The 20060-nt window shown below is 38.6% G+C and overlaps 1 protein-coding gene across 4 annotated transcripts; it reads left to right on the top strand.

Moving 5' to 3' along the window:
* The first annotated feature begins 3687 nt into the window (after positions 1-3687).
* Positions 3688-17695, top strand: vapal (VAMP (vesicle-associated membrane protein)-associated protein A, like). 4 transcript variants are annotated; one of them, XM_070918192.1, is made up of 6 exons: positions 3688-3836; positions 9525-9677; positions 10912-11015; positions 12547-12627; positions 14823-15005; positions 16772-17695. In XM_070918192.1, exons 1-6 carry the CDS (start codon positions 3779-3781, stop codon positions 16931-16933), a joined length of 741 nt encoding a protein of 246 aa, XP_070774293.1. In that variant the 5' UTR covers positions 3688-3778; the 3' UTR covers positions 16934-17695. The 4 variants fall into 4 exon arrangements, with proteins under 4 accessions (XP_070774293.1, XP_070774292.1, XP_070774294.1 ...); XM_070918191.1 differs by having other exon boundaries at positions 14826-15005; XM_070918193.1 differs by having other exon boundaries at positions 12547-12624.
* Positions 17696-20060: the final 2365 nt, after the last annotated feature.

Raw genomic sequence — 20060 nt, forward strand, 5'->3', positions numbered from 1 at the left:
ATATTTGAATAAGAGGTTGTCGAGATCAAACCTTAGACAAGCATTCAGTTCTGTTGCTCAAATGCAGCGGCTTTACATTCCACTTCATCATGTGTTTTCACACACATTTGTTGTACGGGGGTTTAACTGTAATGCTGCAGAATGAACAGCTTAGAGGCCTAAATCGTAATTACAGTATGACACCCCCTGTTGAAACACTGTGACCAATACTAGAATTGTTTACATAGTGATTTGTTAAAGATGTTTTCTACATGCTGAAATGTATTGTCTGAGGTTTCACTACAGGGAATGACTGTGTACGACTGCCAAACATGAGTTTTTCATGTATTTTTTTTACCTGAAAAAGGGTTTGTACTGTTAAGAAGAGAAAAGACCTGCATGTATTTCTGAAGCTGTTAAAGTTCCAACTGGGTTGTGCTCTATATACTAATCAAACTGTAAAAGACGTTATGGGAATATAGCCCTAAACCAATCAATTTTAGCTTTCAAAAAAAGTGGAAACAGGGTAACAATGAAAATAGTCCTTAGCCCAGTTGTGTAAACTAAGATTACAGTTTGTAAATTGTTTGCTGCTGTTTCTTTGGCAGTAGTGCCCTTGGATTTGACCACTTGAGAAATTTACATTAACAGCATATTTGCATACATTTAACACAGTTTTAACTTGGAGTTACTTTTTTGGTAACTTCACATAAAACACTGAAATGAAATGAAAGTTGACTTAGATACAACATGGTTTCCTAAGTAGCAGTATTTCTGGTTCTACATTTCCATAGCTTAAAAAAAACATGTTTACATTTGTGCTCAAGTTAGTCAGTCCAAATTAAAAAGTAATTTAAAAATGTACCATTTTTACCAACATGTATGACGGGATAAGTCATAAGGGTTAAATTTGTAGTTTTTAATACAATTATAGTCTAATTTTGCCAATATGTATCATTCTCTTTAATGGAAAGTCACACCAAACTCCTTTCAAAAATCTGCCTATTAATGTGGCTTTACTTACTGGAAAAAAACACATACAGTACATACCTCCCAGAAAGGGATGTGACCTGACTCGTTCTGAATCCTGAGTTTCCATGGGTAAATGTGTGTGTCACAGCAAGGATATTTAACTTGCAGCAAATGTCAGACATGTGACTACAATCTTCCACTAAAATGTAACACAGTGATGAGCTGAAACTGAATTGGGAGCTACTTTGTGGGCCAGATGTACAGATTTACAGTATGTCAAATTTACCAGCAGATTGATAAAAAAAATCATCATAAAACGCAGATTTTTCAGTGTAGTTTGGCATGATTTTACCTCCATACAAGAGATAATGACACAATGAGCAAAGACATTTTACAAGAGGTTACATGTTGACATTATGATGAGATTTCCAACAAGTACTTTATTCGTCGCCATACAAGTGCCTTTTTTTATGTTTTTCTAAACAAATGTATGACATGGCTAAAGAGTGCATACTGCTAGAATAATGCATGAATTACTTGACTAAATCAATTGTACGCATAACAGTCATCTTCCAATTATCTGCAGCCATCCTTATACTGTATGCCGAAGTCATGCTTCCCTGTATCCTCTGTAGGTCAGATTTACTTTTGTATATTAACCAATGTAATAAAGTAGTGATTATTCTATTTTTCTGTTTTGTATTTGTATTACTTTTACCAACTGTAAGAATAAAATATGTTTTGAAATGTCAAAGGCACCAGAACACTCTTAAAGGATTACAATATAGCCTCTCTGATTTTAAGTTTTGTTGATAAAGACCAGAAAGATGAGCGAGAGAAGATGGGACTCGTTAACAAAAGGTCATGACTTGGATTAATCTTTTGATGTCATGAGGACATGGTATGCATCTCAACTGAGCCACCTTGACACCTCAGAAAACCTAAACTCCAAGTGGAAATGAAACTATTAGCTATATATAGGAATATGGGAGAACAGTGTAGTGCTTTTGCTCTCTTCTTAACTCTTATGTAAGAAACCACAACATCAGAAGTGTTTTTTCTCTCCCACAACCTATTAGTTTCAGCCCCAAAATAAGAAACACTTCACAAGTTAGTCTTTCTGCACATATATGGTTCATGTGACCTTTTGAAAAAGCTGTAAACAGCACACAAATTATATGCAGATTGGAGCATTCCACAGAGTCCTATTCACAGTACACTGCAGTGGATTACCCCTTCAGCAGCTTACAGTGGGGAGGTCTACACTTCATGTCACGGAGATGGATTTAACCGTAGCCACAGTTGTCAATGGTGTCTAAGAAAGGGGATATTAATAGTTCAAACTGAGCAAACACACGGTATGAAACATCAGGACTCTGAACGTCTTAAACAACAACAGGACTCACATTGTCAGTATCACAAGTTGTGGAGGAAAAAGTTGGGAATTTTTCTCTCACTTCACCTCAGTCAGTTTTCTTGCAGCCAGCCTCTTGAACCGATTAAATGAACTGCATTTTGATGCTTTTCTGCACTGGCTTTAGCATTCAGACATGGCAGTCAGTAATTGTTACTGACTGATTGTCGATTGATTGTTGACTTATGAGAGGGTGAACTGAGTTAATAATAGTTAAGTGTGGGACACAGTGGGAAAGAAGAAGAATAAAACCTACTCCAAACTAAACATAATAGCTTTAACAACTGAGAAAATGGATAAATTGCGTTAAGATAGACACATTTATGGCACTGTCAGTCAGTTTAGGTAAATATGATAAAAATATGCCTTTACTACTGAAATTTTGAAGTTTATTTACAGAAAAGTTTTAATCATCTTGACTATGAAGTAGAGCCTGACTGATACATTGGCAGGCTAATATTATTACCACAGATGTATTAGTATCAGCATAGATGTCAGCCGATATGTCACAAGACATTGTAGCACAGAAATGTCAAAGATATGTTCATTTAGAAACAGTGTTAGTGTATACAGTTTATCCACCAGAGAGCATATTATTTAACTGTAGAGTATCCCGCTCAGTACATATCTTGGTCACAATCATTTAATAACTAAAGTTAAGGGATCTTTATTAAAAATGTTTACTTAAGCAATTATATTTAAAAAAATGATTATTGGCCAACATATTCAGATATTTCTAAACCCTCAAATATCGCGATTAGCTGATATCAGTCAGGCATTACTGCGAGAATAGACTATGACCCATAATCCCTCATAAAATGCTGTAATTCTGCCAGGAGTGGCGCTACTGCAAGACAGGAAATAATCAAGAATATATTAACTTTTGATATATAACTGATATATTTTGAAGTTTAATTTTTATTGTATGAATTGTATACACAATGAACAGTTTTAAGGCTGCCCAATATAGGATAGTTGCCAAGTGTTGACAACATGTGATTTTTAGTGTAAGGAGTGAAAGGAGAAAAGTCCCTCATGTTTGGCCCAAGTGCATTTTCTTGTGTACAAAACAGCCTCATGGTGTGTATTTAAACCTCCAACACAGACCGTGCAACTTACATTTAACTGGGTATGAGCCAAGTCAGGACTCGCCTCATTTTATAATGTATTTTTCCTCCCAAGTTTTTCAGTATACACGCACTGCAGTATAACTAGTTTACAGCCATAATCACTTCAGTTGCTGAGCCACGAGGACGCGCAACAGGGTTGTGCGCTCGCGCGTTCAAGTATTTGTACCCACATGCTCGTTCGCAGAGCTCAGTCAGCATTTGACTCAGTAGTGGCAGGGGATCTAGGATTTCCACTTGTCAGTTACTCCCAGATACCGAAATCAAGTGCATCCCCTCAGCTAAAATGTCAAAGTTGGATCAGATCCTTGTTCTTGACCCCCCCCACGACCTCAAATTTAAAGGTAGGTAAATCAAAATGTCTTGACGCGTGAAATGTCCAGCGAGTAGTGGTGGAGAATTACCTGACTGAAAAGATTTCACACTCCCTGAAGCGAATTTCGTTGCTAGCAAGCTAGCTAGCATTCACCGCCATTTTAAGTTAGCCAGGGACAAGACGGGCCGCTGTATCATCGCACTGTAGTGACGTGGATAGCCGGCGTGGCGTGCATCTTGACCGCCTGCCATTCATGACCAGCTAACTGACAACACCTAGCAAAGATGTGAAAGAATGTGGGGCAACTGCCAGTGGTTGTAAATCGGAATTAAAGTATTCACCATTTTGCCCTGACTTTAGTAGCAACAAGAGCTACTAACGTTATGCTGTTGCTAGTAGTGTTAGCAACAGCAAACTGTTGTTTCCTTCCTTGGGGCTCAGCCTATTACTTGAAATGCTTACCGCTCACAACCCGGACGTAATATGGAAGGAAATTAACTTTTTTAGCGACAAACGTAGCGTCCAAACTGACACACCTCTGGCAGACAATTTGCCATGTCAAGCTGGTAAAGTGGCTGACTGTTGGAATGACAAAACTTAGCTAACTACCGTGAACTGTAACGTTAACAACCTACGGGCACAGTTTTGCCAGCAACATTTGGCTCACGTTAGTTCGTTTCTCCTAACGCCATTAACCAGTTAGCTACAGCGTTATATACTCAGTAAAATATGTTAACGGGAATCATTGTTTTCACAACCCATTCAAATCAAACGAAAGTAATCCTCATATTAGATTACCACTGATAGCTTACCTGGTAGTGATAACGTTCAATGATGTGTCATTTAACCGTTGGCTAATGATAGCTAGGCTAGCTTGCTAATGCAAAAGTTGATATCTAGCTACATTGTTAGCTGCTTTCCAACAACAAACTGTCTTGCATTTTGCAGAGCTATCAACCTTGTCTCATCGCTCCAGAAGCTCGTAGATGCCGTTTTAAGTTTGTGACATTTGTAACTGTTGCTCTTGTTATTAAGTGGCCATTACAAGTAGTTGAGGTAACGTAAGCTAACAATAACACTGTATTGTGCTGATGTAAGTACAAGTTTCAGTGTAGCTAGTCTGCCAAGGCCATGGTATTGTAAAACAATCCCAGCTGTTGAACTGTTTGTCATGACTATTATTCATTTTGACCCAGAATTCTTCTCTGCATTTCTTGTATTTGGCCCAGTTAGTAGTCTCTGTCTCTGCTGCAGGCACTATTGTCAATGAGGCACTGTTTTATTGTTGCTGAATGTACCACTGTCATAGAACCAAGAATCCCTCCGCCTATTGTCTTGCTTAGTTAGGTATGAGTGGATACTGATTGTTGCCTGGGCTTGACAGGATTGTTAGAAAGGTCACTAGTTCAAATCCCAGACACACAGGAAAGCTTTGGGTGAGGAATGGAGACTGATATTTTGGTGATGAGTTGTCCTATGTGAAACTGGTTTGTCACGTATTTATACACTATTGCAAAGTTCAGATCCTACAACTGATGATACCCAAGGCCGAGAAGAAGCAAAAAGCTTCATGTTGACCCCAAAACTCCTAATCATTCTCTGAACTTTAATTGGTCAACTTTATTTTTCAAATCGGTAAAAGTGGTTTTGCTACTGTTAGGCCTGTGACTGCATCATTAGGTGCAAGACTTATGGTGAATAGAGCCTTCAACATCTGCAGTTTTGCAAAGCACAGATTAAAAACTAGCTAGTTAAAATGTAACAATTAGTAGTATTGACTTTAATCTTGAGCATCTGATCAATCCTGCATTTAACTAGTTTCTGCAACAGGTTACTGGTGCTTTAACGGACAAATAGTTAAAAGTCTGAGAGTAGTGTCTGGTTGTGCTGGTCAGCTCAGTCAGTTTGTTTTGGACACATAAAGGTTTGAAAAAGAGTTAAACCCCTAAACATAAATGAATGTTTGTCCTTCAGCTGAACCTTAAATTGATATTGATATTTAGTCTGATGGCAGAGACATGGTCCACCATAATCTGATCATGGACCTAATTTTACCTGATTAAGAAATTCTACTCTAATTAGACTTATTGTGTTTACAGATCAGTCACACGGTTTACGTTTTCTCTCATCGGATTAAACTTTTACCCTTTTTATATACTGGAATAGATGCCTGGCCAAAAGTTCTGACAAAGGTGATGTTGATACTGATAATCCTTATTTGATAATCATTAATCAAACCCACCCATTCTTTTCTATTGCACTGAGAACTAAATGTGTAATCTAAGGCAGGAGAAAGAAATGTAAATCAAAATGCAAAACAGTTGCAAATATATTGGTATTTCTGCTTAGTAGGAGGACAACTAGCAAGCTGACTTGAAGCTACACCAGTACTGCATCTGCTCTAGTACAATTTGAATAGAATAGATTTTTAACCACTTGTCTATGCAGGCTTGAGTCTGAATACAAAGTGTTGTGCAAACAGTGTGTGTTTTGTGCCTTGGCCCAGACTAGTTGTTTACCCCCGCAATGAAATTAGATGAACCAGCATGAAATTAAATGTTAGATCAAATCAATCCTAACTGCTAAATTGAAAGAGAGAGGATCACTCAGTTTGGGAGGTTTTCTGAATTTAAGGAGGAACACGGAGGAAAATGAAATGGTTCCTTTTCTGTCTTCGAGAAGCAACATGAGGAGAAGGATGATGACCACAGCTCCTTTACTGTCACAGAGGCCGAGCTAAATCGGTCTGCGTGTATCTGTGAGCTGGTCTGTTTTAGAGCCTCTGCTGGGATTCCTCCAGCAAGCTAGAGGGGGCAGCCCTCCTTTCCTTGGCTGGTATTTTTAGAATAGGACTGGCCTGGGGGACCCTAACTCAGCATACATGCAACGAGATGAGAGAGACGGTGATAACGCTGCTTGAGCAAAGGTGGCATCTCGGAGTTAGGCAATGGATGCAGGCTATGTGGGTGTATATCTGATGCGCACAACTGCTTTCCAGTGTTTTATCTGTTTCAGTTTTGGTTTTAGTGCTCACAGTGTATAAAACACACACAGTGTAGAAATGTATCTTTGTCGACCTCATTTTCCTTTTTGCAGAAGCAATTACTCGGTTGTCTCAGGTCTGCGTGTTGACAGAAGAGGGTTTGATAATTGAATTGAGTCAGGGTTTTTTACCTCCTCTTCTTATTTCAAGAGCAGGTGCTGCTCTAGATAATTTCATATGTATGGTGCATTAGCCAAAAGTGTGTGTTTCCTTTTTGTCCCAACACCAGGTACAGGACATTAGAAAGGCTTCAGCCATGTCCAATGACAGGAGGAATGGTTGAGAAGCTGTAATTATCATGCCTGCCGTGTACTTTTGAATTGCGCCAAATCACATTTACTTATCTTCATTCTTCACTCATTCAAAACTTAGAAAAGATCATTATTTCAGTCAGCCTCAACCTCATGAACATTAATATACTATCCATCAACATTATTGCCAGTTATATGATAATGGGTAATCACACTTCCAAGTGTATAATATTGCAGTAACCATCTTTTGTTACTGTAACCCACAGAAGGAAGCATATTCTCTGCCACTTGCTTCTAAAAAGCTGTGTAGGAAAAACTAAGAAGTTGGAGGCAGGGATTGTACAGAGAAATATCAGATGTTACAGACACAGTGCCAGTGACAAGGTTTTTCAGGTTTGTAAGAATGCCTTTGTGACACACCTGTGTTGAAAACAACGCCTCACTCATCACCATAACTCTACATGTTAGCTTTAGCTAGGTGGAGCCACTCCAATCTGGTCATACATTGCCTCTTATCTCTGTGAGCACTGGGTGTGAAGGAAGGCTGAATGTAGGCTTTGTGAACAGAGCTACAACAAAGCTGTAAAAAACTTTGGAAAATAGAATGAATATTTGAATATTTTTATTTCTTGGACATTTTCCATGTTTTTTAATGCAAATATTCAACGCAAAGGAGTCCAAACTAGGCACATCGCCATCGTATTATGAATCAGTTGACCCTGAAGAAAATTGAATGCATTATGTGTTAATACTTTTTATAACTAGTCCTATAAATCAGTACACAAAAGACACCTGAAGAGTTTATTTTGAAATATTGTACTATTGGCTTAAATGAGACATTGATTAAATGCATTTTAAACATTTGAACCCCATCTGAAGGCAAAGCTGAACCTGCGCTTACTCTCCAAAATGAGATGGTCTGCCCTCACAGACACAAAAACAAATTTTGCATTAGTGCGCTACCTTGAAGTTCAAGGGCCAACACTTTCTAGTTTATCAATTTATCATCAAGAGGTTGCCTTCAAACGCCCGACAATTTGTAAATACCACTGGTACCCTGAGACAAGTTCTATGAAACAAGGGCTGGGCAAAATAGCTGAAAATTCTATCACAATAAAAATTTTATTTCACTTGATCAATAATTATTGATCACTTTTAATTACATCTTTTTGATAAAGACCAGGAGAGAAATTAACTGAATTGAATTTAACCACCATTTGAATTAGTTAATGAATTTTACAAACCATTTAAAATTGAACCACCTTAGTTTTAATTTGCCATACTCGCAAGCTGACCTTTCTTATTAACGATTTCCTCACCGTCTGCACTCATCTTCTCACTTTGCGTGTCACTCATAGCACACTCCGTTATCAAGGGATACGATAGGCTGTTTATGAGCCAAGGTGGGAGCACGCTTGGGGTTTGTCTGTTAAATGATTGGCTGTTTGCGTGTCACTCATAGCACGCTCCGTTATCAAGGGATACGATAGGCTGTTTATGAGCCAGGGCGTATTCGTTCACTATCAAACATTTTATTGAACAATTTTCTTATCGCTATTGATGAAGAATCGCCGGTACATATCGCTATGGTTTTATCGCCAAGGCCTATGTGAGACCCAATTTTATATTTGAATTCGTGACGTGAAAATAAACACTTGATGGGTGACTGGCAAATAGTGTAGCTGGTAAAATCAGTAGACCTCACCAATAACACATGCTATAATGTCAGTTAACCAAGCATCATGGGACATGTTCTTTTCTACACTCCCAGGCTAATTGTGCTGATCGAGTTTTGGGTACCACTGACTTGGCATCAAGTTGTGTTTTCGACATGACATGGCTCATCAAAGCTGGATGGTGCTGTCCATGGTTAAGGACCTAATTTGAACCAAGCTCTGTCACAAGATGGAGGGCTAACTATTGATCTCCTGATCAGAGTAGTGGGGGACATTAGCTGTCTGGGGGAAAATAACATAATTGATTCAGGTGGTTTGGCTTGTTGCGTCTGTAGACATGCAAGAAGTGTGGGTAGTTTTGCCTTGCATTTGTAAATAGTTATACCTCTCCATCAGGGATGTATCGTTGATCAAATATTTTAAGATACAGTTTTAATATTGCAAACAGCAACACTTTTAAAGGAGGACAAGCATCTCCTAGCTCTGTTTTGGTGCAACAAGTGCATGATGTACTGCCAGGAAAATGTTCTTTCAGCGGTTAATCATAGCAAAAACATGACTGTTAAAGCAGAGGACAGCACTGCTTTGTATATATGTATTTTTATTTTAGAGAAATATGGCTATAAGAATATCTTCTGTTGCTTTTATTTTCCATTTGTAGTTGTGCTGTGATGACACAGGGGAAGAGTGTACTCCAAAATACAGAAATAATAATGCACTTGTGTTTGTCATTCTGTGTCCATCAGGTCCTTTCACAGATGTAGTCACCACCAACCTCAAACTGAAGAACCCCTCTGACAGAAAAGTGTGTTTCAAAGTGAAGACGACTGCGCCGCGCAGGTACTGTGTACGGCCAAACAGTGGTGTCATCGATCCCGGAGCAACTGTCATTATCTCTGGTAAGTTCCTCAGTGTTTTGATCATTTTTTTCCCTTTACGTTCAGTGAACAAACCTTCCTTTAGCCCAGACAATGTTGTTGCTAATTGAGAATATTTAGCAATAATGGATATTAATTTTTAGAACCCAAGGCTGATGAAATACATGCTGCATAATGCACCTTGCAAAGAGACAAGGCTCATTTCCAAAAAGGACATACTGAAGAGGAAGATATCTTAAAGTCTTACAATAGACTTTACAGGAATTATCTCTGCTTAAACAAAACAAATTAGACGCTTATGATTGGAGGGTGACTGGCTACCTTTTTAAACGCACAGCAGTAATCCAGCCATAACGCAATCAATGAAGGCAGTAAATCAAAACCTCAATGTGTTGATTGGCTGCTGATAAGGGTCAGCTAGAGCCAACAGTACAGGACACGCCGCCTAAACTACAGGTTACGGTGTCCTACAGCCAACTGTCGGCTTGGTTTGTTGGGCCCTGAAAAGAATAGCTCAATTACAGCTTTACTGCAATAGTTAAATATAACCGTTGCATGTGAACTATAACTTGAAAACAGGAATATCAATGGCACAGTACTGAAAGAAACTCTAAAATAAAAAAATTAGAGCTGCTGGCAAAATTAGGTTTTCATTTTGCATTTTAAGGTCAAATTAGCCTCAATATTCCTACTGTAACTCAGTTGGTTCATCATGGAGTCTCAGAGACAGTTGCCTTGCCCAAATTGTCTGTGGCAATGTTTCAAGCTACTAAATTAAAGTTGTTGTTGTTGTTGTTGTTGTTGTTGTTTTTTTTAAATGGTGACTCATAAATGTCAGGTTTCCTCCAGCGACTGTAGCCATCTTGAATTCATCTTGTTTGCCTTGTACTTCAATGATAACATTCACAGTGGGGAAAATGTCCAGAGAAACCTCCTAAATCACTCCTGCAGCGTGATCCACTTCTCCTCTGTCTGAATGCTCAGCATGTTCCAAATAATCAGAATATAGTATTATAGTGTAGTGATTTTAGTGATTTGTAGTGAGATTTATTCAAAGTGACTCAGTGTGGATCAAATGTACTAACTTGAGATTGCCACACTTCGTAAAGAACATTAAAAAAAATAAATAAACATGGGTAGTGTGTTGCCATTTGGAATAGATGTCTGAGGTTTATTATGCTGAATATTTAGGTAATTATGTTTGTGTTGATGTCTTTGCTCAAAAGTTTTAACATTGTTCATCTTTCATTTACAGTCATGCTACAGCCGTTTGACTATGATCCCAACGAGAAAAGTAAACACAAATTCATGGTGCAGACGATTTTTGCCCCGCAAAATGTTTCTGACATGGATTCATTGGTGAGTGATTTTTATTTACTTTTAGCAAAGATGTTGTTTAAAATGTGTATACCAAACACCCTTTAGCACCTACCTTTCACTTCATAACAGTTAGTCGTTGAGTCACAAGCCATTTTAACGTTTGGAAATCTACACACCACCAGAAATCAGGAGGCATTGAAGTTGAAGCTCGACAAACGTTTGCTTCCATGCCTGTTACACTGTGTAAAACAAACTAATACTCTTCCTTGTGTAAACCCGTTTCCTTTGGATTATCTGTGTGCATCCCCACAGTGTTTGCCCCCACAAAAATTATCAACCCAAAACAAACCAGTCGCAATTTTAACCGTTTTAACAACTTTTTATTTGAAGGATTTTTATCAGATTATTTAAGAGCGGATAAGTCAACCGATTTCCTCGTGGATTCGTTCTCATGTAACCAAAAGCCACTGTTCACCACAGTTTACAGTAAACTAGGTCGTCTTGAGGCTAGGACAACTCAGAATATGCTCCACATTATAGAAAGTGAACAGCAAAATGGCAGAGAAGGCAAATACGCTCTTGACTATATTCTGGAGTTCTCATAATAATAATTAAGACAATAACTGGTTAAACTACTACTGAAAATGCTATTTTTAAAACCCTAAATTCAACAGGACTTCTTTGTTTTTATGACTTAATTAATCATTTTAATATTTGAGATAAATACAGATTACTGTGGGCTTCCCTATCCATACATAATAACGCCTCAGAATCAAATGATTCACTCATTGATATTTTATTATTATTTTTTTTTTGATAATCAGGAGTCCACCACTCAATTCTGGTTGCCGAATTTGGTGATCAGTTATGGGTAATTGACATTCTGCCGAGTTACTTTCTATGCACAGCTCTCTACTCTTGGACAAGGCTATTGTGGCAAAACATCAGACACATTGAGATGCATTCTCCAGGTGTCCACCAGAGGACAGCAAAGGCTTAATCAGTCACTAAAACATGCACACACCCTTCAGTCTTGTTCATGAACTGGCTTGTCTTTAATGAGAAGCAAGATCCAGGAAGTGTAGTGGAACAAAGGTCTGACTGGTTCTGATAAGTAAACTGGAACCTGATAAGGTTAATATCTTATCAGAATTGGTTCCTTGGAATTACTCGAGCCCTTTGCAATTCTGTGCTATACCTTTCACTCATGACGCAGATTCATTATTTTACTCAACCATAAAGCAATTATAATTCTAATAAATCACTTTTGATTACAAGCACCTTTTGTTGTTGTATAAAATCAGTTGGAGTTAAGGAGCTGACTTTATGGAAATTTGTCATAAAAGTACAGAAAACCAATGGAAACAGGGGTTATAGCTGTTTTTTAAATGAAGCTGTGCATGTTTTATGTTAAAGTAATGTCCATAGATTCAAGGCTGCATTGCATGTTAATAGTATGAAGTAGGTTGAAGTGTGTGTGTGTGTGTGTGTGTGTGTGTGTGTGTGGATAGAGTCCAGCTGCTAGCAGTTTAAGTTGATGAATAACATGCCCATTTTTCATCTCCACCAGTGGAAAGATGCAAAACCCGATGATCTCATGGATTCCAAGCTGAGATGTGTCTTCGAGCTGCCTTCTGAAAACGATAAAGTGGTAAGTCGCTGCTGCACATTAAAAACAGCTTATTTCCACATAACTTAAATCATAACCTGAAGTATGAAGATTTTGACTTATGTTGAATGCTCAACTTTGAAAATTTCCAGAAAACCATAGCTTTCCAAGAAAGCAAAAACGTCCACTGCTGTAATGTCAAATAAGCAGAAAGTGCTGTTACAGTGGAAAAACTCGCCAAGGCATCCTGTTCCAGGTGCAAAAAAAAAAGTTTTCTTCTCCCCTGTTATGTGCGTTTCTCTTTTCTTACTGTCCACACTCAATGACATATGGCATATGTCAGTTTTTCAGATGATGAAAATGTCTTTTTTTTTTTTTGGCGGGCGAAAAAAAGGTGGATCGACTTTTAATTCCAATTGCTCTACGCTGAAGCTTGACACTTGATATTAAAAACTGCGTGCGCCCGTTGACCCGCTCCAACCTGGCGGCAAAAATAAGCACAGAAAAACAAAATAAAAGCACAGTACAATGACAAGTAACAACAAAGACAGCCCCACAGAGAAAGATGCACCTATAAACACATATAATTATGTTCAATAGTTACACCACACACAGCTGCTCAAGTAAAAATTGTCCTCCACGTAATTGAAATTCACACTGTTCAGTATGTAAATGTTCTGTTGTGGGACGCATTCTTTGCATGCATCAAATTGTTGAGGAGCACAAGAACCGCAGCGGGTCGGTGCCCTGTGCACAGCGTTTTGCATTTTAGCAGCTAATGTCGCCGCCTACATCAAGCCCGAATGCAGCTGCTGTCAAACTATTTTAAGGTGAGAGAAGAGCTTTGAAAGATGAATGTGTGAATGATGTGGGTGTTTACTTAGTTTGTTGCTCCAACCACTAGTTGAGTCAGGCATCAAACATTGTAATGTCGAAACATTAAAATAGCTAGGACTAGTTTAAACTCCAGACCTCAACATGGATCTCAATATGACAAGTGGTTGTATTGGATAGATTTATTACAGGGCTATTGTCATAGATAGCATTAGTTTGTACTCAATAAACTGGTGACTGTGAACACCTGGAGACTGTATTAATGGGCTCTCAGTGTTCACAGAAGTGTAATCTGGATTTAGATAAGCGGTGCTGCTGGACAGCTCAGCAGGCCCTCACTGTTCAGTTGAAAACGCCACCAAGGCCAGCTGGATTAAGCTTACGCTAAGAAGCTCCAGAGTGGATCTGAGGACTGCTGAGTCAGCACGGTATCTGCTCTCTGCTTTGCCACGTGTAGCATATATGTAATGTGCAACATGTAAAGTATGTAACTCTGTAGGATGGAGATGTGTTGTAGGGTGTGATGTTAATATGCATGTTTAGGAGCAGCTTTTTTGTAGTGTGTAAGAAGAGCTGGGTATCAAACCTTGCTTCTGTTTTTAGTACCTATGTGAGTTTAGCACCAAGTATCAAAAACTGTTAAGTACTCAAAGCTGGTAAGAATTACTACGAAGCTCTTGCAGCGAGCAAGTTTTTGTTTTGGTTCTATCACATTGAAGTGACATTAAATATCTAGTAAGAATGGTAATCTTGTTTACCTCTTCTTAGATTAGATAGTTCTCTGTTTTAATTTAACGTTTGCCAGTTTTGGAGTATTTTATTTAGTTCCAGTGTGGCTGCTCATGTTTTTGACGACATTTAACATCTGAGAACTTTGAATAAAATAAAAAGGGACATGTAGAAAAACATGTTAAGATTCCTATTGTTTGGTATCGGTACAGAAAATCAGGTATTGTGCTAGCATTAGTATTAGTATAGAAGACACACAGCCCTATGTCTACGTGTCCAGTCACAGCCTCATTCATCCACTCTTTCGTACACAGACAGAAAAGCATAATTTGTTTGCTGTGGATTGTGGCACAAGGGATAATAACATCATATCCTTTCTGTGTATTGATTGTCAACCTTCATCTACAATACAGTTGTTGTATTTCCTTTATAAAGCCCTTCATTTCCCCATGCCGTCATGTTGTCTGTCCCACCAAACAAAGCCACATCAAACATGACTTCTGGAGGGACGCATTTCCTCCCTGGTCTCTTTGATCTGGCACTGCGAGCTTCTGGGTCTCGGACAAGGCTGCCTTTCTTTGGCAGAGGCTCCCGTCTAGAGGCTAACCTCCCTACTTAGCTCAGGGCATGCTGGATTTCACTTCAGTGGTTCTCTCCCTCTCTCCCGTGTCGAGCAGAATGACGTGGAGGCGACCAAAGCAGCCCCGGTGATGAACTCTGCGAAGGCCGACCCATCAGCAGCCACGGTGCCCGTCACTGGCTCACTGGACGATACAGAGATGAAGAAAGTGCTGGAGAAGTGCAAGAGGCTGCAAGCTGAGATGAACAAGCTGGCTGAGGAGAACCGGCAATTAAAGGTTAGATGTGTTGATAAATAACATTCATAACATGATTGAAACATCATGGTTACATGGTGCTTTTCATTCTAATGCTACACAGGACAAAACTAAAACCAAATGTGAGTCAGTGGACCATGTTGTAAAGCAGAATGAAACCCAAAGAGAAAATAATAGACTTGGAGCGAATCCCCTCTGAATCACAGTGGTCAAAAAGCTGATGTCATACTGCTCACTGTTGGTTTTGCCTGTTGTGCTAATCTACAGGGGTTGAATTTGGTGACCTTTCAACATGTAGACTAAAATGTACAGATTGCATTTATACCTGGCTGAGATCGGATTACAATGTGAGCCAGACCACCCAGTGTGATTGTAATGCTTTCTGTGTGTATTCAATTCTACATTTTTCCTTATCCAGATAAGAGGAACACATAGCACATTATTACTGTGTGCAGATGGGCTCTTTATGTGCGCTCATCGACTTTACAATTTAAATTAATGGCAGCAAAATCAGTTTAGTTGCCATTAAGGCACCTTTTTGCTTAACGCAGGCTTTCTTAAACAATGTGTCCTGACCTAAAGTGGGTCCAAGACCTTGTATGAGTGCATCGCAACATATCTTGATATCACCCGGGGTAATCTTGCTCTATGCACGCATAGTGTGTCAGTCAATCTCCTTTCCTCAAGATCCCTCCACAACTACTTCTTCATCCCTAACTCTTCCAAAGCATCGGCATTGGACGAATTGGGAATGAGAACGGGTTGCCCTCCACCACCTGAGTGGGAAATGAATGATGTTGTTACGCTGTCACTCAGATTCTGACTACCCACAACCTAGCATCATCCTCAGAGACCAAATCATGTCAAAACGTATAAAAAAAATAAAAAAAATCGATTATAATTCATGTGTTTTTTGTTAGAGCACTCGAACAACAAGGAGTCCCTGCGGCGTGTTTTGTGTTAAGTACTGATTAATTGATAAAACAAGCTAAATAAATCTTAATGCCCACAGAAAAATGTCTTTCTGTTGTAGCTGGTTAGTTAGCTAGCTCAGTCAATAAAAGGTAATGTTAGCTAGATCTTTCATTAACGCTCCCTTGCTGATACATTTTTTTTAAATTTATGACCGCTATATGAATATTATTATTATTTTTGATTGTAATGACTACTCACATCCAGCAGGCATTCAAAGGGAACAGAGCTGCACTGGAGGCATCCTGTCTAGTCAGTCTCTACGTTGCCAAGGCAAAGAAGCCTCACTCTGTTGGAAAAGAACTGATTTAAACCATGCTTAGAGGATGTGCGCCTCTCTCAGTACCCCTCTCAAATGACACAGTTGCCAAAAGAATACAACAGATGTCAGAAGACATTAAAAAAATCAGTTGTAGGAAAAATGTTGGAATGCCAAAAATTTGCATTGCAATTAGATGAAACAGAAGATGTAGCTGGAGTTCCTCGGTTAATACTTTATGCCAGATACATTTGTGACGACATTGATGAGGAATTTCTTCTCTTTGATCAGCCACAAAGGGAGATGACGTTTTTTTTAGGGTGTCACACACTCGTTTGAAAGATTTAATACTTGATTATCCAATTGTGTTGGAGCAAAGAGTATGACGGGATGTGGATCTGGGTTTGTAGCTCATGTTATTTAAGGTGGTGGCCGATGTGATTTACACACTGTTCTTCAGAGAAACTTGGGTGAGGTTTTTGACTCTGGTGGATCTGATGAAGAAGAGACCTGTATTGCACCGATCTGCTGACTGTTTTGACTTCCTCTGTTACAGGATGATGGCATTAGAATGAGAAAGGTACCCCGCTCAGACCACATGACATCAAACTCAACTAGCCTCCTCGGCCGAGAAGCCAGCACCGCCTCCCTGCCCTCCCTCCTCGTCGTCATAGCAGCCATCTTCATCGGATTCTTCCTAGGGAAGTTCATCTTGTAGACTGGGAGATGCATGCCAGCCGTATCCCCCGCCCTGGCTCCGGAATGAAACAGGCCTGGAAAAACCGTGAAGTCTTTCTGTTGACTTTGCCATATCATTGGTAGTGTGGCCTAAAGTGAACACATCTGTACAGCATCATTCGAAGGCGTCGCCTTTTTACAATCTCACACGGTTAGTACACGCAGAGAGCTGAGAAAAGAAAGGCGACAAAAAAGTGATTGCTCCCTTTTTTGTTTTCTGTTTTTTGATGGCTGGATTATACAGGTAATGTGCCCGGACAATGAAAGTTGTATACTATCAGTCAACATGGGAGATGCACCTAGAGTGAACCATGGGCAAGAGGCAGTCAAAAGATTAGATTATTATTATTTTCTCTCTCTTTCTCTCTCTCTCCGTTGTTTTTAATAGGAATTGAATGGAATGTTAGGTGTCTTGTAAATGTTGTTTTAAATCCTTTTAAACAAAAAAGGAAAGAACTTCCATCAAAAAGACCTTGCTACCTGTTGCTGGATTGCCTCTGAAGTAAATTTGTTCAGTTTGTAATTTCTACTTCTTGTCTTGGAACGTTCAGGTCCAGCTGGGGATATAGGTGCCTCCTTCTTGTACATTTCTGTCCTTTTCCTTTTCCTCACAACACCAATGCAGACTTTTTATTATTATTATTATTATTATTATTATTATTATTATAATACAAATGATATATTCCTTCTGAGGCAAATATTGACTGAAATAAGGTCTCCATTCTTAAAATCCTGTCCCATGGTATTAAAAATAAAAATGAAAAAATGTGGTTTCCAAAGCCGTCTTTTTCCGTGTCTCTGCCTTCAATGATGCACTCTCAAACATTCATAATTTGATGCCAAAAAATGAGCACTGCATTTTTGTGTCAGTTTTCCGTCAGTCATTATTGGATATTGAATTCTTTTCTTAGTACAAAGTACAATATATGAGTTAACCATGAGTTTTAATTGCGCTTGACATTTCAGCTTGAAAATCAGTCTCAGCCTCAGACATCTGCTATGTTATGAGCTGCTTCAGTGTAAAGTTATGTTTTCCTACATACTTTTATTTACTGACCGAACAAGGTGGAAGTTTGGATCTCTTGGATTCAGCTACTTTTAAATTGAGTTAGACAGGGAGGAGTTTCTTGTGCATTTTAGTGGTTTCATCTTGCACAAAATAGGTGCTGTTACTCCGTTTTTTTGAGGTTGTCCTGCCAGGCTAATTTGGTGCATTTTTGGTACGTTATGACATTCTGGATGACAAAATCTACAGTGGGCATTTGGCCCCAAACACCACTCGCTTCAGCTTGATGGTTAAAATACAGAACCGTCTTTACAAGATGCTTATTTTCCCCCCAAGTGAAACCTGCAATCATTATATTAAAGCGTAAAGTAATATGATTCATACTGACTCCTGGAGGGCTGGGTAGCGTGGGAAAAGACCACTGGATTTTTACTTTTTTCCCCCACTTGGAAGTAGAGCGAGGGAGAATAACATGTTACAAGCTTTACTGTGACTATATTGTGATGGTCTGAGACAAGCTGATTGTAACATGATTGTAATTATAATCTTACAGTAATGTCCACCACAGAGCACAGACAAGTTTTATTTAGGAAAATTACATTGAAATTCTATGTGCTGTTATTTAATTTATAGACCTGTTTGTGTTGCTTCCTGTGCATAACTGGCCAGACTTTCAGCCAAAATCCATACTATACTAATTGTCTTAGTGTAGAGTTTTAGAGGTAAAAAAATAAACATACCATGCGACTTTGAAATGTTGCTGCCAATTAAACTTAAGAGTTAGCAAAATGTCGTAAGATGTATTACTTTGAAGTAGCAGCTCCTTAATATCCTCTAATATCCTCTGTCACACTCAAAAAACGTCTGATCTCCCTCATACTTTGTTGCTTCAAAACGTATCTAATTTATTCATTTATTTTTGCTTGTTTTTCGGTTTGTGATTGTAAAACCACCTGGTTTTCTGTCTTCTCCTGCACGGCTGTTTATTTTACAGCTTCTGTGCTCATAATCACATGGGGAGAAATCCATAATGCAAGAGACAGATTTCAGTTTATCTACCAATAGTAGTCTCACAATGGAAACATCCCCATCTATTAGTTTAGCGGGATGCAGTGTTGGTACTCATATCTTTTACTTTAGCAATACAACAATGCCGAAATACTCTTACAAGTAATATGATTCAATTTTGTTTATATATTGCCAAATCATAAAAGAAAAAGAGCAGGTCTAGACCGTACTCTTTATAGTATTAATAATAAAAGTCAAAAGTATTAGAATCAAAACATACTTATAAATATACCAAAAGTAAAAGTACTCTATGCAGAATGGCTCCTTTCTGAATAATATATATTATGTAATTGGATTATAATTATTGATGCATCACTTTAATGTTGCAGCTGGTTGAGGTGGAGTTCATTTTAACAAATCCATATACAGCCGGGTAACTTCATCTATGATAATACACCATAATTCATTTCTTAATTATATTTTTTACTACTAATCTGAATGTGCAAGGTAACTACAGCGGTCAAATAAATGCAGTGGAGTAGAAGTATAAAGTAGCATAAAATAAAGTACAGAACAGTGAGTAAATGTACTTGTACTGGTTGTACTTGGCAGCTCCTATGTATCACTCCCTCTTCACACATCTACTCCCCAAATACATGAAAAAAAATCAGGCGTTTTACATGCTCCATTGGGCACCATAAAATCTTATACAGGATTATATAGAAATATGTTCTCTGTTGGATGTTCAGTATGGGTAATATACAAATACCTGCCAGACTGATGTAACCGCTCCATACCAAGAAAATATTAACACGATAGATCAACACTGAAGAGTATCAAACCTTTAATCTTATACATGTATCCAGTTACAAAGACATTTCTTGGAGACTAATACAGGTTCTTTAGTTTGGGAACAAGATTCAATGATAATAAACTGGCTGTAAGAAAAGAGTCATTTAGTTTGCAGACACGAGAGCCTGCTGTGGTAGTTTTTCTGATGAACACAGTCTGAAGGTTCTGGTATGGTGGCTGCTAAGTTCCCAAACAGGTAGTCCGCGATCCAGAGGCTGATGGAAGTGACGACGTTGCTGTG

This window comes from Enoplosus armatus, chromosome 14, assembly GCF_043641665.1.
Source record: "Enoplosus armatus isolate fEnoArm2 chromosome 14, fEnoArm2.hap1, whole genome shotgun sequence".
NCBI lineage: Eukaryota > Metazoa > Chordata > Actinopteri > Centrarchiformes > Enoplosidae > Enoplosus > Enoplosus armatus.